The sequence below is a fragment of the Colobus angolensis genome, unplaced genomic scaffold (assembly GCF_000951035.1).
Source record: "Colobus angolensis palliatus isolate OR3802 unplaced genomic scaffold, Cang.pa_1.0 Scaffold1, whole genome shotgun sequence".
NCBI classification, from domain to species: domain Eukaryota; kingdom Metazoa; phylum Chordata; class Mammalia; order Primates; family Cercopithecidae; genus Colobus; species Colobus angolensis.
The window spans coordinates 9,850,893-9,869,279 of NW_012110918.1; the positions used below are offsets into that span (position 1 = coordinate 9,850,893).

Below are 18,387 nucleotides of genomic sequence, written 5' to 3' on the forward strand. Positions count from 1 at the left end.
CAGCTGTGCACTGGAGAGGTGTGTCTGGGCTCAGCTGTGCACTGGAGAGGTGTGTCTGGGCTCAGCTGTGCACTGGAGAGGTGTGTCTGGGCTCATCTGTGTGTTGTGCAGGCTAGAGTGTGTCTCCAATCTCAGCTAAAGGCATGGCCAGGATTTAGGGGATAAGGGAGTAAACGGCTCCTGAGAACCAGTGGGACAGGATGGAAGAGTGCCAGCCCAAGACCTGGGGGACTTCTCTGCCTTGTGACCAGAAAGGGGAGAGAAGATCTCTCACAAAGCCATCCCGATGCCACCTTTGATGGGCTCCTTGCACTGTGCTGGGGAGGGGGTGGGTTGGATATCTTGCTCTGTGCCCAAGGAAGACCGCCTTGAACCTGTTGGGCTCAGCCAATGGGGTGCCCAGGCAGGACACTGAGAGAAGGAAGGGAAGATTGTGAGCTCGACGCATTCATTCCCCTGAGAGGCGGCCACGGGCTGAGGGCATTGCTCGGCTGAAAGCCCCAGCCCCATCAGGCAGATCCCTCCTCGCAGCAGAGCTGTCTTGGGTCTGGTGACCCCCTCCCCTCCCTCATGGTAGTAACAGTCCCCGTTGACACTCGCTGGAGCTCCACACTCTCCTCTCTGGTGTCCTGCACCTGCCCACGCCTGCAAACAGACCTTCTATGAAAATTACCCTCAAAGCACACAGTCTCACTGTGCCTCCGCTTCCTGTTAAGACCTCAAAGGATCCCTCAGGTGGGGGGCGAACAGCATTTGGGGAAGGCAGCCCCTCCTCTCCCGGTTGTTTCTTCTCTGGTTTTCTTCTCTGTTGGGCCCCCATGGACAGATGAGCCCAGGGTCAGGGTGACACAAAGTTATCTCGGGGGTACAGGGACAGTTACTCAGTCCTTCTACCCCTCGAACATTTCCCTCCCGAGCCTCTGCACCAGCTCTCCCACACCCCAAGCCAGGCTGGCCATCCCTGGGCAGGACACAGAGGGGACCCAGGACCACTCAGGCCTCCTCACAAGGGCCGCTGGCCCATGGCTGGAAAGAGGGAGCAAAGTAGGAGGTCAGGCACGTTGGCTCACGCCTGTAATCCCAGACTTTGAGAGGCTGAGGTGGACAGATCACCGGAGGTCAGGAGTTTCAGACCAGCCTGGCCAACATGGCAAAACCCCATCTCTATTAAAAATACAAAATTATCTGGGTGTGGTGGTGTGTGCCTCTAATCCCAGCTAATTAGGAGGCTGTGGCAGGAGAATCGCTTGAACCTGGGAGGCAGCAGTTGCAGTGAGCCGAGATCACGCCATTGCGCTCCATCCTGGGCAATGAGACTGAAACTTCGGCTAAGAAAGAAAGAAAGAAGGAATGGAAAAGAAAGGAAGAGAAAAGAAAAGAAAAGAGAAATAAGGGAACAAAGCAGCACCTGCGGGCTCCACTGCAAAATGAGAGGGACAGAGGGCAGGAGCCTCTGTGGCAGAGGGAAGAGCAGGTGCCCAGCGGGCAGGACGGGCTCACAGACAGGGAGAGCGGAAGGAGCAGACAGACAGGAAGCAGTGGGTGTGCAGAGGAGAGGCGGGCAGGCCTGACGGAGTGCAGGCTGCGGTGCTCTCCATGGGGTCGACTCCTGTGGCCCAGGGAAAGGGTCAGGGACGCGGCTTCAGCCTGTAGACGCCAGAGCTTTCCAGGAGCAGTCACCAGGCAGCAAAGTGCTGTGCTTCCGTCGAGATGCTGCGACCCATCCACGTACGCCCACCCGAAGGACACTCCCCACACACAACCCGGTTATGAGATCACCTCCATTTCACCCTATGCCGCCATGCCATGCCCCAGTCCAGCCCACACCCACGCCCTCCATCCCGGCACTAACACCAGCAAAGCCAGAGGTCTGCCCCGCCCTCCTCTCCCTCCTGCAGGGAGTCCAAGCCTGGGGGAGAGAAGCCCACCCACTGGGTCACCAGCCTCCCCCTGGGGGACTCTGCCTGGCAGAAGGACCTACAACCCATCCAGCACTACTGCTAAAACGCTCATGTCATTCACGCCCGAGACGCTCGTGATTTATGGACTTTAATTTCCCCAGATCTTCAGTGGCTTCCCTCCTTTTCCTCTGGCCTGTCAGGGTGTTTGTCTCCCAGCACCCCCCATCCCGGTTTTTAATTTGAAGCATCCGTCTGGAGCATCCCGAGGAAGGGACGTCTGCGAGGCTGAATGCATGGAGCAGCTGACAGCTCTATTGATTTCCTCTCTCCCTCCGCATAATGCAAGATACATACGAGCCGATAGGCCGGCCCTCTTTGAAGGGTCTGTGCCCTTTTTTCTCACTCTGATGTCCCCTCACCCTGGCACATGTTGATCTATGGGAGGGGTGCTTGTCCCTCACGCTGAAAATGCATTCTCCTCTGCCTCAGTGTTATTTTCCTCACTGTTGGTGAATACGGCCTCATCTGTCCTTTCTGCGCTAGCAGATTGGACACCCAGGAAGCAGCTCTTGGAGTGAAAGGGGCCAGTGGGGAAAAGTGGGGCAGAGGTGTCATCTGTCAAAACTGACTCTGCCCCCCATGCAGGAGATGGTGCGTGGCTTTCGGAGTGGCCCTCCCCTGCCTCACAGGTCTGGGCAAGCGGAGCTGCTCGCTGCTCTGGCCCACGCCTCCTCTAGGTTGCAGGTTGCAGGTTTTTTCCTCCAAATCCATTGGCAACTCTTGCCTGGGACTTACATTCAATTAGCAGCCACAGAGCCGGGTGCTGGCCTAAGCATTTTTCTGTTCTTGGTGCCTTCTGGTTTCTCATAAGCAGGGCAGCCGCAGACAGTTGGGCAAGTTGCACACAACTGGCCACAGTGGCCTGAATCCTAGCAGGAATTAATACTCAACAGAAACTGAGGCTCAAAGCTCTCAGGAGACTCACTGACATTTTCCAAACCAGACGCTGATTTTGAATCTAAGACTGCCTGCCTCCCGGAACATTTTTCCTCCTACCCTATCACACTGCCTCCTCCAGGAAGACCACCTGATTTGATGCCACTCAATCTGATGGTTCTTTCATTCTTGTCACCCTGGAACTTATTTGCTACGAGGGTTTGCACATTCTAGCAGGCTCCTCTGGTTGTGTTGCGTGGGTTTTCAGGACAAAGCAATATTCTACTCCTCTTTGTGAATCACCATCAATGTTACTCCTGGAGGACTTTCCTGGCCCACCCCTTCCCCAGCCTGTATCAGACCCCCATGGCCTCCATCTGGTCCCACAATTCCAAACACTTCCTACTCCTAGGGCCCAACCTCGTCACTGGCTCCCTTACTAGTCTGTGTGTCCCTTGAGATGGGAACAGGGACAGGATCTTATTTCTGCATCTTTACCACTTAGGAACCTAGAGGTACCTTAAAGACAGGCCCCATGCCTCTCCTTCCTTCTCCCACCCCAGCTCCCCACCCCATCCCGAGGCTTCCCACTGGAAAAGGTGTTCCCACCCGCTCTGGGCTGACATCAGTGCTGTGCCTCCCAGAGTGGGGACGAGGGTCCTGGCCAATGGGGCTGCCACGATGCTCCTGGCAACTAGAGCCGACTGCACCCCACCTTGCCACCCGTAGAGCCCAGACGGAGGCAGCACCCAGGGCGGTCCTCCTTACAGCATCCACAGAAAAGCTTTGAAACCCTAGGCTAGCTGCAAATAAGACAGTAGCCCGAGCCCATGAGTTACCCAGCCATAGGTACAGAAGAGAGATACCCATTATGACAAAGAACGTCCTCGTGGTTTTGGCCTCCTAGTCAAGTGGCTCTCAGCCACAAGGGGCATTGCCCTGCTTTCCCCCGGGGACATTTGGCAATCTCTGGAGACACTTTCGTTTCTCACAGTTGTGAGGTTCTAGCATTAACCGAGTACCAGCCTGGGATGCTTACAAAGCTCAGAACAGTCCCAGCCCCTAAACAGAAAGTGAAAGTAACTCCATCGACAAAGGTCAACCACGTGGGGCGTGAGAACCCCTGGTCCAGTCTGCCCGGCCTTGCTTCGTGGCTTCTAGCTCAGCAGCGGGGAGAATGTTAAACCTGCCTACCTCTCAGGGGCTCACGGACTCTTTGGGGTCCAGGGGGACAGTAGGTAACCAGCATCCCTTTAAACTCACCATCTTCAGTTTCCAAAAAACAGCAGTAGGCCGGGTACAGTAGCGCACACCTGTAATCCCAATACTTTGGAGGCCAAGGCAGGAGGATCGTTTGAGGCCAGGAGTTTGAGACTAGCCTGGGCAACATAGGGAGACCCCATTTCTACAAAAAAAAAAGAAAGAAAGAAAGAAAGAAAAGAAAGGAAAGAAAGAAAAGAAAAAAAGAATATAACCACATGCCTGTGGTCCCAGCTACTTGGGAGGCTGAGGCGGGAGGACCACTTGAGCCTGAGAGGTCGAGGCTGCCGTGAGCGGCGATTGCACCTCTGCACTCCAGCCTGGGCAAGAGAGCAAGACTCTGTCTCAAAAATAAATAAATAAATAAATAAATAAATAAAGCTTCCAACTCACCCCCCCCACCCCCCTCCCCATCCTTTCCCAGGGAAATGAGTTCAGTGCCAGGGACCAGAGTCCCCGCCTGCTGACAACCTTTAAGGTTTAATAAACAACTCCCTTCCGAGATGGTTTAAAGGCCAGCCCTGCTGGCAGCCAAAGGCAGGGGCCTCTTGGGGGCCTCCTGGAGATTAAATGAGATGGTGGATATGAAAGCCCTCCACCAGGTATGAAATCGCATATAAATATTCCCGGTAATTTATCTACATTTTTCTCCGCCTGAGCTCCCAGGAGTCGCCCGGAAGGGACTATTCCGTTTCCAGCCGCGGCCTCAGCGCCCCCGTGCGGCCGCCAGTGGGCACAGCACCCAGGGCGGGCCTTGCCTGAGAGGCGTGGGTTGGAGCTTTGCGAATTACCCCATGGAAGCTTCGCTGCAACCCTGAGGGGAGGGAGAGAGGCGACAGCACACCCCCCACCCCCAACACATGCACACACGTGCACGCACACACACAGAGCATTAGAAACCAGGAAACCAAGGCTCGCAAGATCACCGCTAGGCATTGAAGGAGGTGCTGTGGACCCCAGGGATGGGCCCTTCGGTGACGATGACCACAGCGGGCATCCGTGACGCTGTAAGGGGAACTCCTGAAGTCCCTGGACCCCAGCCCAACTCCCCCTCCAGCCTCTTCTTCCCGACTCCCGGCCCCAGACCCTCCTTACCTCTGCCGCACTGAACTTCCCACCAATTCTCATCAACAGCCCGCATTCTCCCGACCCTGGGATGACGTCAGCTCCCTCCCTCCTTCTGTCTGGAAGTCCTTCTCCTGGCAAGCTGCTGCGCACCCCTCCCGGAGGCAGCACACTGTGTCCCCTCCTCCACGAAGCCTTCCAGGACTCCCTCAGGAGGAATTAGACCCCTAGCCTCTGGGCATCCTCCACAGCTTGTTATGGGATCCCAGCAGTCATGAGTGTTTGGAGCTGGAACCGCATTCTGCTTATTCCCAGGCCCAGCCCAGTCGCCACCTTAGAGTAGGAGCTCAATCGATGTTCACCACGTGTACAGAATGGACTGAATGGCAGAAAATCCTGGAGGCTGGGAGGTTTTCTCAGCCATGTGCCATGCCAGCCCTCTGCCCACCTGCAAGCTGGGGCATTGGGGTTTTTTTGACCGATCCTGGTCCTCTTTCCAATGTGTCCCTGAAAACTGAAGAGAAAACTAAACCATTCCGCCTTCAGGAGTGGCCAGGGTGGGGCTGCTGGAGGGAGGAGGGGAGGCCATGTGTCATCTGAGACCCTCTCTACCCAGAGCCAGCAGAGTGAGGGAAGGGAAGGAGGGGAAAGTGTTAGACTGTGCCCTGCAGCTCCAGACATGCCCTCTGTGCCTCTCCAGCTTCCAATCACACTGCAACACCCTGCTTGAGACCCTCCCTTCCACCTCTTGACAATGGGAATAACCCTCACTGTCCTGCAGCCGCCAGCGTTGGACATTCCAGCCCACCAATGGCCAGAATGACCATAACAGGCAGCCTGAGCCATCCTGTCCTCGAGTCCGGGGCTTTCCTCTCCTGCAGGATCCCCCCTGGGCCTTGGAGAGTTTCATTTCGTGTGTGTATGGCATTCACCAGGGAGGCTCATGTCCAGGGCAGCATCCTCTCAGGGTCTCAGGCTGTGGCGCTCAGGGCCAGGGCTCTGCCAGCCTTGGTCTCTGACAGTCCCCGACCACTCCCGGACATTTGGGGCTCATCCTCCCATGGAGCAGGGAAGTGTGCCCTCTTGGCGCCTTGCCTCACTTTTAGTGGCTGTGGCTTATTTTGCTATTTGTCCCCCTTGGGGAGCTGGAGGTCTTTGGTACTTGAACAAATGTGCCATTGTGTTTTGCTACTACACATCTATGGTCCCTTAAATTATACAACTCAAGAGGGCGAACATCTGTCTCCCTGGGATCGCTGCCAAAAGGGAGGTGCAGCTCCTCTTTCTATCCCTGTCCTTGTCCTGTTGGGCCTGCAGTGAGGTGAGAAGCACCAGTCATTCATTCAACAAATAGTTTTTGGACCTACTACATGCCAGGCACTGCTTCGGGCACATCCATGCCTCCTTCTAGCTCTCCCTGAATTCCTCCCTCCATCCACCCCTCCATATAGTAAGTGATCTCAGATGCCGCATCCAGCCGGATCATCCTGCACTGTTAGCATTGAGCTCTTACTGTACAGATGGATACTGCACTTAGAGAGTTATCGACAGAATACTGAGCCCTGTCCTTGCCTTCAAGGAAAAGTGGTAAGGTGGGGCATAGTGGCTCACGCCTGTCATCCTAGCACTTTGGGAGGCTGAGGCAGGAGGATCCCTTGAGCCCAAGAGTTCAAGACCAGCCTGGGCAACCTAGGGAGACCGTGTCTGTAAAAACGTTTTAAAAAATTAAAAATAAAAAGAGTGGTACACCATGTATGAAAAGTTAAACACCTCCATGCAGCCTATGGAGAAGTGATTGCCAGGAACCACTGTATGAGTGGCAAGCGACATAAGTCGGGGTGAAGGGTCCTGCCTGAAAAAGAGGAGGCGGGAGCTGAGCTCGGAAGGACCAGTGGCATTTGGCATCAGAGTGGACAGCAGAGCGAATACCTGGAGAGCAGAAAGTGCCCCACACATGAAGAGGCCCCCCGGCTTGGCTGAATGGGTGGCTGCTTGCGGAGGAGCAGTGGGGTAGAAAAGACCAGAAAGGCATCGCCTAAGATGGGAAGGGCTGGCAAAGCCAGGCTCTACGGTATAGGAAAGTCCATCTCAGGTCAGAGCTGAAGCACTCATGATTCTCAGATGGGATCCGACCTTTAGGCATCTAAAATTAGGCTTTTGCCAATTAACTTTTCCCACTGCTGGAATTCTGACACATTTACAGTTGCAGAGACATCGTTCAGCTTCTTTAAAAGACTCTTCAGTGCTATTACAGTATTTTGTGATCTCTCTGCAGCAAGGTCTATTGGTTCCTATATCTCCAGCACCCCCAGGAAGGTGCTCAGCCTGAGCTTGTTAATGGAAGGGCAGGAGGGAGGAAGAAAGGAAGGTAAGTTAAATAAGTTCTAAGTAAAGCTCGTGGCAAAGTGCTCTTTCTCTTCAGGAGGACTGCTCTGTAATAATAAGCACGAAGCAATTACATTCTGCCATGTGGTTATTAAATTTGGGGGAAACAAATATAATAAAATGTAGACATTTGTAGAGAGGTTGGAAATAAAATAAAAGTGGAGGATAAAAATAAAATCGATAACCACAGGTTGCTAAGAGCCTAACCTGAAGGATGTTATGGGGGAGAAAGGAAGGCTGCCCTCCCCAAACTGCCCAAGCCTCCCCAAGAAGTGGCCGGTGCCTGGACTGGGGAATCTGCCCAGCAGGGGTTCAAGTCCTGAGTCCACCTCTCCCCTCTGGGGCGGTGGTGAGAGCCAGCAACAGCAGGAGAACTCCCACTGCTGCACCATCAGCCCTAGCTGTTGGAAGTATTATTATTATTATTATTTTTGCTAGAGATGGGTGGGAGGGGTCTTACTAGGTTGCCCAGGCTGGTCTCGAACTCCTGGCCTCAAGTGATCCACCCGCCTCGGCCCCACCCAATGGTGGGGTTTCAGGCGTGAGCCACCGCGCGCGGCCTTAACTTGCTTTCATTGTACACCAATTCCTAAAGGAACTGGAAGCAGCAGGCAGGAACGCTCCCTCTTATGGAAAGAAGATTCCAGGGCCCTGGTCATCACAGGTTCAGGTCCCAAAAAGGAGACCGGAAGAAGAAAACGTGAGGCGCCAGAACAAGAGGTTCTACAAGGTGTACACGAGGGTCTCTGCTATTAAATGAAGAATTCTCTGTGCAGATGTCCCGTGCACGGGTCCAGTGAAAGCCGTGGAGAATAAGCGTTAGCTCTTCGAACTGAATCTGAACTAAAACCTAGCAAAGCCAGGCTGGGGTTTGGGAGGTTGCGGGGGAAGACAGGAAGTGGTGGATGGGGAAGAGGCGGGGGTCATAGAATGAAGGGATGGGGAGGAGGGGGAGGAGGGAGTCGGAGGGAGGGCGGCAGCCAGGATGGTCCATTCCATTCTTGGAGCTGCACTGTTGACCTCGACCACGAGGGGGCAGGGCTGCGGAAATTGGAAGTGCCAACGCCTACATGAGTCTTGACCCTCGGCAGGCACCGTATCCAGTTTCCTCCGTTGGGCGGGTTTAACTGCCCGGAAACGGAAGTCTCGTCCTTTTTCGTTCTTTTACTCGGTCGCTGCTCGCTGTGAGTGTCTCTGGAGTGGTACGCGGGTGAGAAGGGTAATCTGGGGCAATCCACGGCCAGGTGAAATCTGGGGACCCCAGGTCCGCGTGGAGGGTGTCGGGGAGGAGAAAGGGAGTGCGATGCGGGCGATATTTCGGGGGAGGGCGGGAAAGCGGGGTTGACTGCCAGACCCCGCGCCCTGTTAACGCCAAGGACTGTTTCCCGCAGGTCCCGGTCCGCGCCAGCTCCCTGCGCGCCTCGTCGCCATGGTGAGTACGGTCCCTGCCTGGCGCCTTCCCGGGGTGGGTTCGTGGGACCCGGGGCGAGGGCGCGAGAGCCTCCCAAGGGCCTCCGGAGGCCGGGAGGAGCTGATGGACTGGACCGTCACCGGAAGACGTGTCTCTTTGCTGTTTACCCGCTTCCTTTATGTTGCAGCCTCGGAAAATTGAGGAAATCAAGGATTTTCTGCTCACAGCCCGACGAAAGGATGCCAAATGTAAGTGGTTGCTCCGAAGGTTCAAGATGAGCGGTGCCTACCCTGGCACCGCTCCGGTAGCGTCTTCCCCGGAATGTCTGGCAGGAGACGGGTTAGGCTGTCTGGGCGTGTGCCTGGCCCTCTGGGACCAGTGGTTTCGTTGTATTTCCCGTGAGAAAGAGCTGTGTGGGGCACGTTGAGGCTCTGGAATTCTAGGACCATCTGAGCTAATCGCGAGCATCTCAGAGGCTGCCCGGAGTTCAGTTTTCTTTTGTATAATACAGTAAATTTTCGGAACGGAATCTCCACTACGCGAAAGCCTCAAAACACACGTCCCATAAACACTGAGTTTAGGTTCTCTGCAGTTGTGCAAAATCTTAACACAAAACCCATTTTGTAATGAAGTGCTGGATATTTGCATGTAATTCATTGAGTACGGAACACTGCAATATAAGTCATTTATCTCGTGATCCTGTGGTCGATGGCCAGTGTCAGAAGGTGTCATACCTATCTAGCCCAGAAAAAGATTTTAAAAAGTTTTTATTTTTATTTTTTTTCTTGAGACAGTATGGCTCTGTGGCCCAGGCTGGATTGCAGTGGTGCGATCTTGGCTCACTGCAGTTGCTGCCTCCCAGGTTCAAGCGATTCCCCTGCCTCAGAGTAGCTGGGATTACAGGCACGCGCCACTGCGCCTGGCTAATTTTTGTGTTTTTAGTAGTGACGGTGTTTAACCATGTTGGCCAGGCTGGTCTCGAACTCCTAACCTCAGGTGATCCACCTGCCTCCGCCTCCCAGAGTGCTGGGTTTAGAGGCGTGAGCCACTGCGCCCAGCCAAGATCAAATGAAGCAGGGCTTCTACTGAATGCACATCGCATTCCCAAAGTCACAGAGGTTAAGTTGGACTGTGGTAAGTCTGTCTCCCAGCTTGTACATACAAGGGAAAGAAGGTGATTAATGAAAATCCTTAAACAGCAGATTTTCAATGGATAGGTGCCAATCTCTGCTACCCACTTACGTAAAGTTTTACACCAAGTGTGAGAGAGGTAGTTGTGTTATCCCTTTGTGATACTTGAAGATTTGGGGGCTTGTGTTTGATAGGTCTTGAGTTATGTTGTTACTTTAACCCAGAGTCATATTTTTTCAGCTTCATGAAAGAGAATCAGGTCACATGTGGAAGTGGGGTTGCATGGGACAGGCCTGTTAAGGTGGGCTAAGACACCAGCCGTCTCTAATGCTCCATGCCAGTGATGGTGCCAGACGGTGGTTGGTGTACAGGGAGAGTCTTTCAATGAGTTGGGGGTAGGCAGAGATAGGGGTCATATTTGTGTCCCCATTACCCAAAACAAGCTGTCACCTTTGAGGTGGTGACCACCTGTGGGAACAAATAGCATCTGGTGGGAATGATGTCTGTTTGCCACTGTTTTGTATAAAGAGATGAGGTTATCAGGTTAGTTTTATTTCAGGTCATATGGGGTCACTGCCTAGTTCAAAGCCCAACTCTACCAGTAGGTAACTTACCCTTCTCAGCAAGTTAAACATGACATTACTCTTTGCTTGTGTTTAAAAAGGGTGGTGGTCCGGGCGTGATGGCTCATGCCTATAATTCTAGCACTTTGGGAGGCGAAAGTGGGCAGATCGCTTGAACCAAGAGTTCAAGACCAACCTGGGCGACGTGGCAAAACCCCATTTCTCCCAAAACTTTAAAAATTAACCGGTCATGGTGGCACACGCCTGCAGTCCCAGCTACTCAGGAGGCTGAGGCAGGAGAATCAGTTGAACCTGGGAGGTGGACGTTGCAGTGAGCTGAGATTGTCCCACTGCACTCCAGCCTGGGTGACAGAGCGAGACTCTCTCACAAAAAAAATTGGGAACCTGGATTTTAGATGATGCAGCTTTAAAGGTAGGGGTCACAGTCCCCTGGAGATAGTAAAGTGTCAGTAGCTGTTGAAAAAACTTTTGAAATTGTTATATTAATTTTTAATGTGTAATAGGCGTAGCATAAAATTCACCATTTACACTGGGTATGGTGGTTCCCATCTGTAATCCCAGCACTTTGGGAGGCTGAGGCAGAGACTAGCCTGGGCATCATAGTGAGACCCTGTCTTTACAAAAGAAAAAAGTTAGCCAGGTGTGTGCCTGTGGTCTTAGCTACTCAGGAGGCTGAGGTAGCGACTGCTTGAACCCAGGAGATTGAGGCTGCAGTGGGCCGTGATTATGCTACTGCACTCCTGGCTGGACAACAAAGCATAATTGTACAGTTCAGTGGCACTCAGTAAATTCACATTGTTGGGCAGCTGCCACCATCACCACCGATCTCCAGAACTTTATCTTCCCAAACTGAAGCTCCCTCTGTTAAACATCAGCGCCCCATTCTTCCCCAGTCCCTGGCAACCACCTTCCAATTTGTCCCTGAATATGACTGCTCTGGATACCCCATACAAATGGAGTCTGCTATTGCATATTTGACCTTTTGTGGCTGGCTTCTTTCTCTTCAAAGTTCTCAAGCATGTGTCAGCATTGCCTTTTCTTTCTTTCTTTTTTCTTCTTTTTTTTGAGATGGAGTCTCACTCTGTCGCCCAGGCTGGAGTGCGGTGGTGCAATCTTGGCTCACCTCAAGCTCTGCCTCCCAGGTTCACACCATTCTCCTGCCTCAGCCTCCTGAGTAGCTGGGATTACAGGCGCCCACCACCATGCCCCGCCAATTTTTTTTTTTCTAAGTAGAGACGGGGTTTCACTGAGTTAGCCAGGATGGTCTTGAACTCCTGACCTCATGATCCACCCGTCTCGGCCTCCCAAAGTACTGGGATTACAGGCGTGAGCCACCACACCCAGACCGAAGTTTTGTTTGGAAGGCTGAGTTTTCCATTGTGGGAGGCCACGGTTTGTTTATCCATCTATTGATGGACATTGGGTTGCTTCTACATTTTCGCTATTGTGAATAATGCTCTGAACATGGGTGTGCAAATATTTCTTCTGTGGTTGCTGTCTGTTCCTCAGGGTATATATCTAGAAATGGAATTGCTGCACATACGGCAATGTTGAATAAACTTTTTTTTTTTTGAGATGGAGTTTCGCTCTTATTGCCCAGGCTGGAGTGCAATGGCGGGATCATGGCTCGCTGCAACCTCTGCCTCCCATGTTCAAGTGATTCCCCTGCCTCAGCCTCCCCAGTAGCCGGGATTACAGGCACCCGGCTAATTTTTGTATTTTTTAGGAGAAGATGGGGTTTCACAGCGTTGGTCAGGCTGGTCTCAAACTCCCGACCTCAGGCGATCTGCCTGCGCCGGCCTCCCAAAGTGCTGGGATTACAGGCGTGAGCCGCTGCGCCCAACTGAGTAACCATTTTGAAGAGCTCCATATGTTTTGCAAGTGGTGTTGAGCTTAGTTCAGTTGCTAGGGTCAGTGTTACACTGAAATGGGTTAGTTTGGATAGATATCCAGGTGCGTGGATGTATTAAGAACAAGAGCCCAGGCACCTCATGCTTTTGGCAGGCCCTGAGTCACAGTGCTGCTTCCTCTGATGTGCCCATTCCTATAGCAGTTACTGGCAGAAATGGAGTTGCAGCCAGGCGCAGTGTCTCACGCCTGTAATCCCAGCACTTTGGGAGGCCGAGGTGTGCAGATCACGAGGTCAGGAGATCCAGATCATCCTGGTGAACACAGTGAAACCCCGTCTCTACTGAAAATAAAAATTAGCCCGGCGCGGTGGCGGGCGCCTGTAGTCCCAGCTTCTCGGGAGGCTGAGGCAGGAGAATGGCGTGAACCCGGGAGGCGGAGCTTGCAGTGAGCCAAGATCGCGCCACTGCACTCCAGCCTGGGAGACAGAGCAAGACTCCGTCTCAAAAAAAAGGAAAAGAAAGAAAGAAATGGAGTTGCAGAATTGCGAGGACAAGATTGTCTCGTGCTGCGTCTGTCCAGGTCCTTGCGTTGGTGCGTTAGAGCCAGTGTTCGGCCCTCAGCCACCTTTTTCTTGACTGGCACATCACTGCTGTTTCAACAATTCCTGGGAGTGTCCGAGCAGTTTTTAAAGTGGTTAGAACAAGGCATTTGGCGAGTACATGGAGTGGTAACTACTCCTGGGAAGGGGTTGTCTCACAGCAGCCAGAGGGCAATGCATTGACACTGCTAGTACAGAACCGGAGTGGTGCACAATGCAGACCCCACGCAGCTGAACTGGAGGGACAGGTTAGAGCTGTTTCCAGTCTGAGCTGTGATCCTGAGATAGAACTTGGCAGCAGGAAAGAACCCAGAAAATGGATTCCACATAAATTCAAGGAAAGGCCTGGGTGCGCGTTGTGTGCAGTGGCTGGAGGCATCCTGAAGAACAAGCTCTGTCTTACTGGCCCAGAATGTCATCTCACATGCGGAGACGTGATTTCCAGGAGTGGAGTGCTGAAAAGCGCTCAGTCCCAGCAGACAGCCCATCTTCTTACTTTATCGCTGCTTCCATCCTTTTTAAAAAAGATAATAGGCTGGGCGCGGTGGCTCACGCCTGTAATCCCAGCATTTTGGGAGGCCAAGGCTGGGGTCAAGAGATCAAGACCATCCTGGCCAACATGGTGAAGCCCCATCTCTACTAAAAATGCAAAAAATTAGCTGGGTGTGGTGGCGCACTCCTGTAATCCCAGCTACTCCACGTGGCTGAGGGAGGAGAATTGCTTGAACCTGGGAGGCGGAAGTTGCAGGGAGCCGAGATTGCGCCATTGCACTCCAGCCTGGCAACAGAGCGAGACTCTGTCTCAAAAAAAAAAAAAAGTAGAAATAAGAAAGATACTAAGATTGCTAGAGGATGTTCTACAATGTTGTGTTCAATGTACCCAATAAAAGTTCGAAGTTGCAGGAATGGGTCATAGTGTTTTCTGTTTGTGCAGAGGGACAGTGCTGGAGGTGGGTGCTGACTGTCACTTGCGTGCTGCTTACTGCTTGAGTGTATTTGCATGTGGACTGTGTCACATTTGTTCTTTGTGATACAATGTAATTCCTGATTCTGGTCTCCGGTAGCTGTCAAGATCAAGAAAAATAAGGACAATGTGAAGTTTAAAGTTCGATGCAGCAGATACCTTTACACCCTGGTCATCACTGACAAAGAGAAGGCAGAGAAACTGAAGCAGTCCCTGCCCCCCGGTGAGTGAGCCTGAAGTCACTTCAGGGGCAGGTGGGGTTTGGAAGGCTGCTGTGTGTGGCCGTCTTGTATCTTGTTTTGAATCCCTCCCAGATTTCACAGCCCATTTGATGGGCTTAAGAATCTGTTCTTGCTCTTGGGAGTGTGAGGAGTAGTTGTGATTCTCAGATTATGTACAGTAGCAGAAATCGTTTCCTCAGTCAGAAGAGAGGTTAGAGCTCATTTAGTGCTGTTCATGTCCTGCGAGGTTGGGGCTGGTACTGATCATCCCGATTTTTTACAGGGAACGGATTGAATATAATAGACCAAGTCTTTTTATCAGACACGAAATATTTTAACCAAAACTTCCCTGGTGGATCTAATTTCTGAACCTTGTGTGCTCTCTTTAGCTTAAGCACAAAATCTAGACCAGCAGCAGCGACTCGGGTGTGTTTTCTGGATGGCTGACTTCTGTCTCTTTTCCTCTAGGTTTGGCAGTGAAGGAACTGAAATGAACCAGACACACTGATTTGAAGTGTATTAAAATACTAAGAATCCTAAGTGTCTTTCGTCTTTGAGGATGGGAAAGGAAAATATGCCACCTGGTAGTGGCTTTGAGGATGGGAAAGGAAAATACGCTACCTGGTAGTGGCTTCTGGTGGGAACAGGACACGGGTCCATGTTGCTGCCTCCCTGCATCCTGATTTTTTGAGACGGAGTCTTGCTCTGCCGCCCAGGCTGGAGCACAGTGGCGCGATCTCAGCTCACTACCACCTCCGCCTCCTGGGTTCAAGCGATTCTCCTGCCTCAGCCTCCCAAGTAGTTGGGATTATAGGCATGCATCACCACGCCCGGCTGATTTTTGTGTTTTTAGTAGAGACAGGGTTTCACTGCCCGCCTCAGCCTCCCAGAGTGCTGGGATTACAGGCACGAGCCTCCGTGCCCAGCACATCCCTAATCTTGAACATGATCTCAGTGGGCAAATGAGGCCATCTGTTTTCAGCCCAAGTTTGAAAATAAGATGTGGGGAGGCCGTGATGGAAACAGCACGTGGGGTTAAACATACTGGCAGATGTGGGAGCGACGGTGGGGCATGCCGTTCAAACAGGTCCCAAAATGGGTGCAACAAGGTGTAGCACATCTGCTACTCGCTAACTTGACTGACTGGCAGAAATGACTACACTTTTGCCCGTTTCCTCAGTTGGAAAACAGCCATATTAACACCTCTTTCATGAGCTTGCTGTAAGGGTACTGGGATGGGGGAGGCCACAGTGGAGGGAGGTGCGCAGGTCGGGGTGGCCACCAGGTGGTGCTGTGCCCCAGCGGACAGCCCCACGGGAACAGTCTGCCTTTTCAGGTGTGGTGTACAGTGCACTTGGTATTGTGTTAGGCATTTAAACGCACTCAGGTTGTGAGGTGTAAGTGCCAGTCTTTGAATATCTGTAAGGATTGTGAGGGGGTGAGGTGGTTTTGAGTCTGGTTGGGGGTCTTTCCTCCGGGAGAGGGAGAGGGTGGGTACGTCGGCCCTCAGGCCCGGGTGTGGCACTGTGGGCAACTTTCAGCCTTCCTGTTCTGTGAACATTTCAGATTCCGAAGGAAGAGTGAGCTTTTACCACGTGGGTTTTCTTTGTTCCCAGCACATCCTCCAGAGATTCATCCCAGCTCCTAGGAGACAGGCCATGAAGGTGTGTCCAGCCTTGTGTAGAGAAGGCCGCCTTTCATGCAGTGCCTCCCAGCCCTGGCTTGTGACTCAGAGTCATCTGGGGCCCTTAGCCAGTTCACTAGGGTGGCCAGGGCTGACGAGGTTGTGATTGCAGTGGTCTGGGGCATAGGTGTGTTTCCGAGCTCTCAGGTGGGCCACTGCCTTGCTGGGGCTTCAGCAAGCCACTAAGTGCTGCATAACAGGTGAATGAGGGGGGATGGGGATGGACCACAGCTGCTGGTTTGCTGACTTCTCCAACTCCCTGCTGAGTCTCTGGGAGGTCTGTCCCTGTTCTGCCTCAGCTTTTTGACACCTCTCTGAGTCAGCAGGCCTCCGGGGAAGCAGCTAGAATGGTCGCTGTCTGGCTGGGGGCAGGTGGGCTGAGCAGGTTTGGATATTCCGGTGGCTGTGGGAATGGCCCTGAGGGAGAGCCTTCACAGTTTGTTTCTTCCAGTGCCATGTGCAGGCCTCCAGCCTCCTGGGGCTCCCCAGCACTGGGTTCGAAGTCAGTCCTCCGTGACCCCCCACTGCCTAGGAGGCAGGCCCTTCCCACTTGGGGGACCTCTGAGGGCAGGGGCTATAAAGGCCATTACCAGAGCCCTACCCGAAGAGTCCACTTTCCCCAGCAACTGCAGGGACTGAGTGAAGAGACTAAGACCTTTTAAAATGAGGTTTTCACCCAAAGAAGTTCCCTCCCCTGCCGCAGTCTCCAAGCTGATCGCCTGGCTTCTGCAGTTCTCCGGCTCCCCTCTCCTGTTCTGGAACTTTCTTGCTTCCCCTTCCACGGGTCCTAGTCCCTAATCTCACAGGGTCCTGTTCCCTCTGCACAGAGGCCTTCCCCAGCACCTCCCTCTTTGACTCCCTATCGTCCTTCAGCTCATGTCACTGTCCTTTGGGAAACAACTGCGATGCCCACCTTCCATCTCCTCCCTACAGCAGGGACTCTGGCATTTCGCAAGGGCTGTAATCGCTGTTTGCAGGATGCAAGCTCACCTCACCTCGCCTACTAGGCTGTAGACGCCATGCAGGCGGGAACGTGTGTTTCATCCATTACTCTAGCTTGTAGAACAGAGAACATGCTCAAGAAAATTTGTTGAAAGAGGCCGCGATGAGAGAAGAATGGCTGTTTCCAATTTCACGTGCCCCTCGGCTTCGGGCTCCTGCAGGGCCCCAGAACTGTGGGATCACGGCCACGAGGAGAGGCCGCGAGGCCAGGACTCCCTCTAATGGACACAGGGCCCTTGAGCACGGGGTGCCTGGAGCCCCACCCCCCAGCAGCCACGTGTGTTTGCCAGCCTTTTCAGCCTGCCGGCATCCACCTGGTTCCTTCAGCCAGAACCCTAGGAGCCCTGCCCCCATCCTCCCGGGGCTCCTTTCTCACCTACTTCTCTGCCGCGGTCGCTATGCACCCCTCAGGCTGGCTGCGCAGTGTGGTCTCTACACCCAATCTGCCTCGACCCCATCACTCCACCCCACCTACCCCTGACCCCTACTTGTCCTTCAGCCTGGGCCCCTCCCTCCGCTGGCCAGTCACGCCAAGCAGTTTGTGGTTACAGGATGGGTGGGGTCTGTATGTGTGCAGAGTACTGAGGGCCCAGGGACGCAAGGCTCCCCAATGGGCAATCTCCCCTGCCTTTGCTTTTCCCCAGAGCCCCTCCTGGCCTGCGTTCGGCATCTTCTCGGGTACTGTCATCACCCTCTGCAGTGCCTGCACTCGGGGTGAGGGTTTTTGTCGGCTGTTGTTACATCACCGATGTAACAGTGCCTGGCACTTAGTAGGTGCTCAATAAATGTGTCGTTGCATGCGCTTCGGTCTCCCCGAGTGCTCTCATCACTCTCCTACCTTCCCCACTACACAGCTCGAAGGCCCGCTCTTCCAGGAAGCTCACCCTGTCCCATTTGCCAGGAAGAATCAAGCAATTTTTCTCAGTCCTTAGGACACCTTGTCCTCACTCAGGCGCCCGGCAAGCAGCTTCAGTGAGTCGTTGGGGCAGATGTGCCGGGAGCTCCCCAAGGGCAGGGACCGCGTCTTATTTCTCTTTTAAGTCCACAGGGCTTGCACAATAGATGCCCAAAAAATGATTGAGAGTGAATTTTGAATGAGTGACCGAGTGGCTGAAGATTGCCTCCTTCCGTTCCCAGTCTGTCGGTTACTTACCCTGTGACAAACCTTTGGGACGGGCAGTCGTCCCTCTCTGGCCTATGCCTGCTCCCACTGACACCTTATACCCTTGATCTGATCATAAATAAGCAGCAGCTCGGGGACCTCGAGACTGAAACCGATTTAGAGACTTCTGGGAGCTTTTTTCACGTCCCTCCTCGTATCCGGTCAGGACAGATCCCCGCCCAGAACTGGGACTGCAATCGCGGCGGGGCGGGGCGAGGGGGGGAGCGCGGGC

The 18,387-nt window shown here is 53.3% G+C and overlaps 1 protein-coding gene and 1 long non-coding RNA gene across 5 annotated transcripts; one reads left to right on the forward strand and one right to left on the reverse strand.

The window, feature by feature from the left end:
- Window positions 1-8,602: 8,602 nt before the first annotated feature.
- Window positions 8,603-14,847, forward strand: RPL38 (ribosomal protein L38). 4 transcript variants are annotated; one of them, XM_011937053.1, is made up of 5 exons: window positions 8,603-8,731; window positions 8,939-8,979; window positions 9,146-9,206; window positions 14,187-14,309; window positions 14,776-14,847. In XM_011937053.1, the coding sequence occupies exons 2-5, from the start codon at window positions 8,977-8,979 to the stop codon at window positions 14,799-14,801; spliced, it is 213 nt and encodes a 70-aa protein (XP_011792443.1). In that variant the 5' UTR covers window positions 8,603-8,731; window positions 8,939-8,976; the 3' UTR covers window positions 14,802-14,847. The 4 variants fall into 4 exon arrangements, with proteins under 4 accessions (XP_011792443.1, XP_011792377.1, XP_011792317.1 ...); XM_011936987.1 differs by having other exon boundaries at window positions 8,663-8,766; XM_011937125.1 differs by having other exon boundaries at window positions 8,731-8,791.
- A 783-nt stretch (window positions 14,848-15,630) lies between these two features.
- On the reverse strand, window positions 15,631-18,339 carry LOC105508044. The gene is made up of 2 exons (XR_001001201.1): window positions 17,469-18,339; window positions 15,631-16,626 (listed from the first exon to the last, which is right to left on the reverse strand). It is a non-coding gene; the product is annotated as an uncharacterized LOC105508044 (long non-coding RNA).
- Between the last annotated feature and the right edge of the window lie 48 nt (window positions 18,340-18,387).

Excerpts from the sequence above, each read along its gene's own strand:
- RPL38 (XM_011936927.1), top strand. The coding sequence starts at position 9,137 with ATGTTGCAGCCTCGGAAAATTGAGGAAATCAAGGATTTTCTGCTCACA. Across the intron at positions 9,207-14,186 it reads CCGACGAAAGGATGCCAAAT|CTGTCAAGATCAAGAAAAAT; the intron begins GTAAGTGGTTGC and ends GGTCTCCGGTAG. Across the intron at positions 14,310-14,775 it reads GAAGCAGTCCCTGCCCCCCG|GTTTGGCAGTGAAGGAACTG; the intron begins GTGAGTGAGCCT and ends CTTTTCCTCTAG.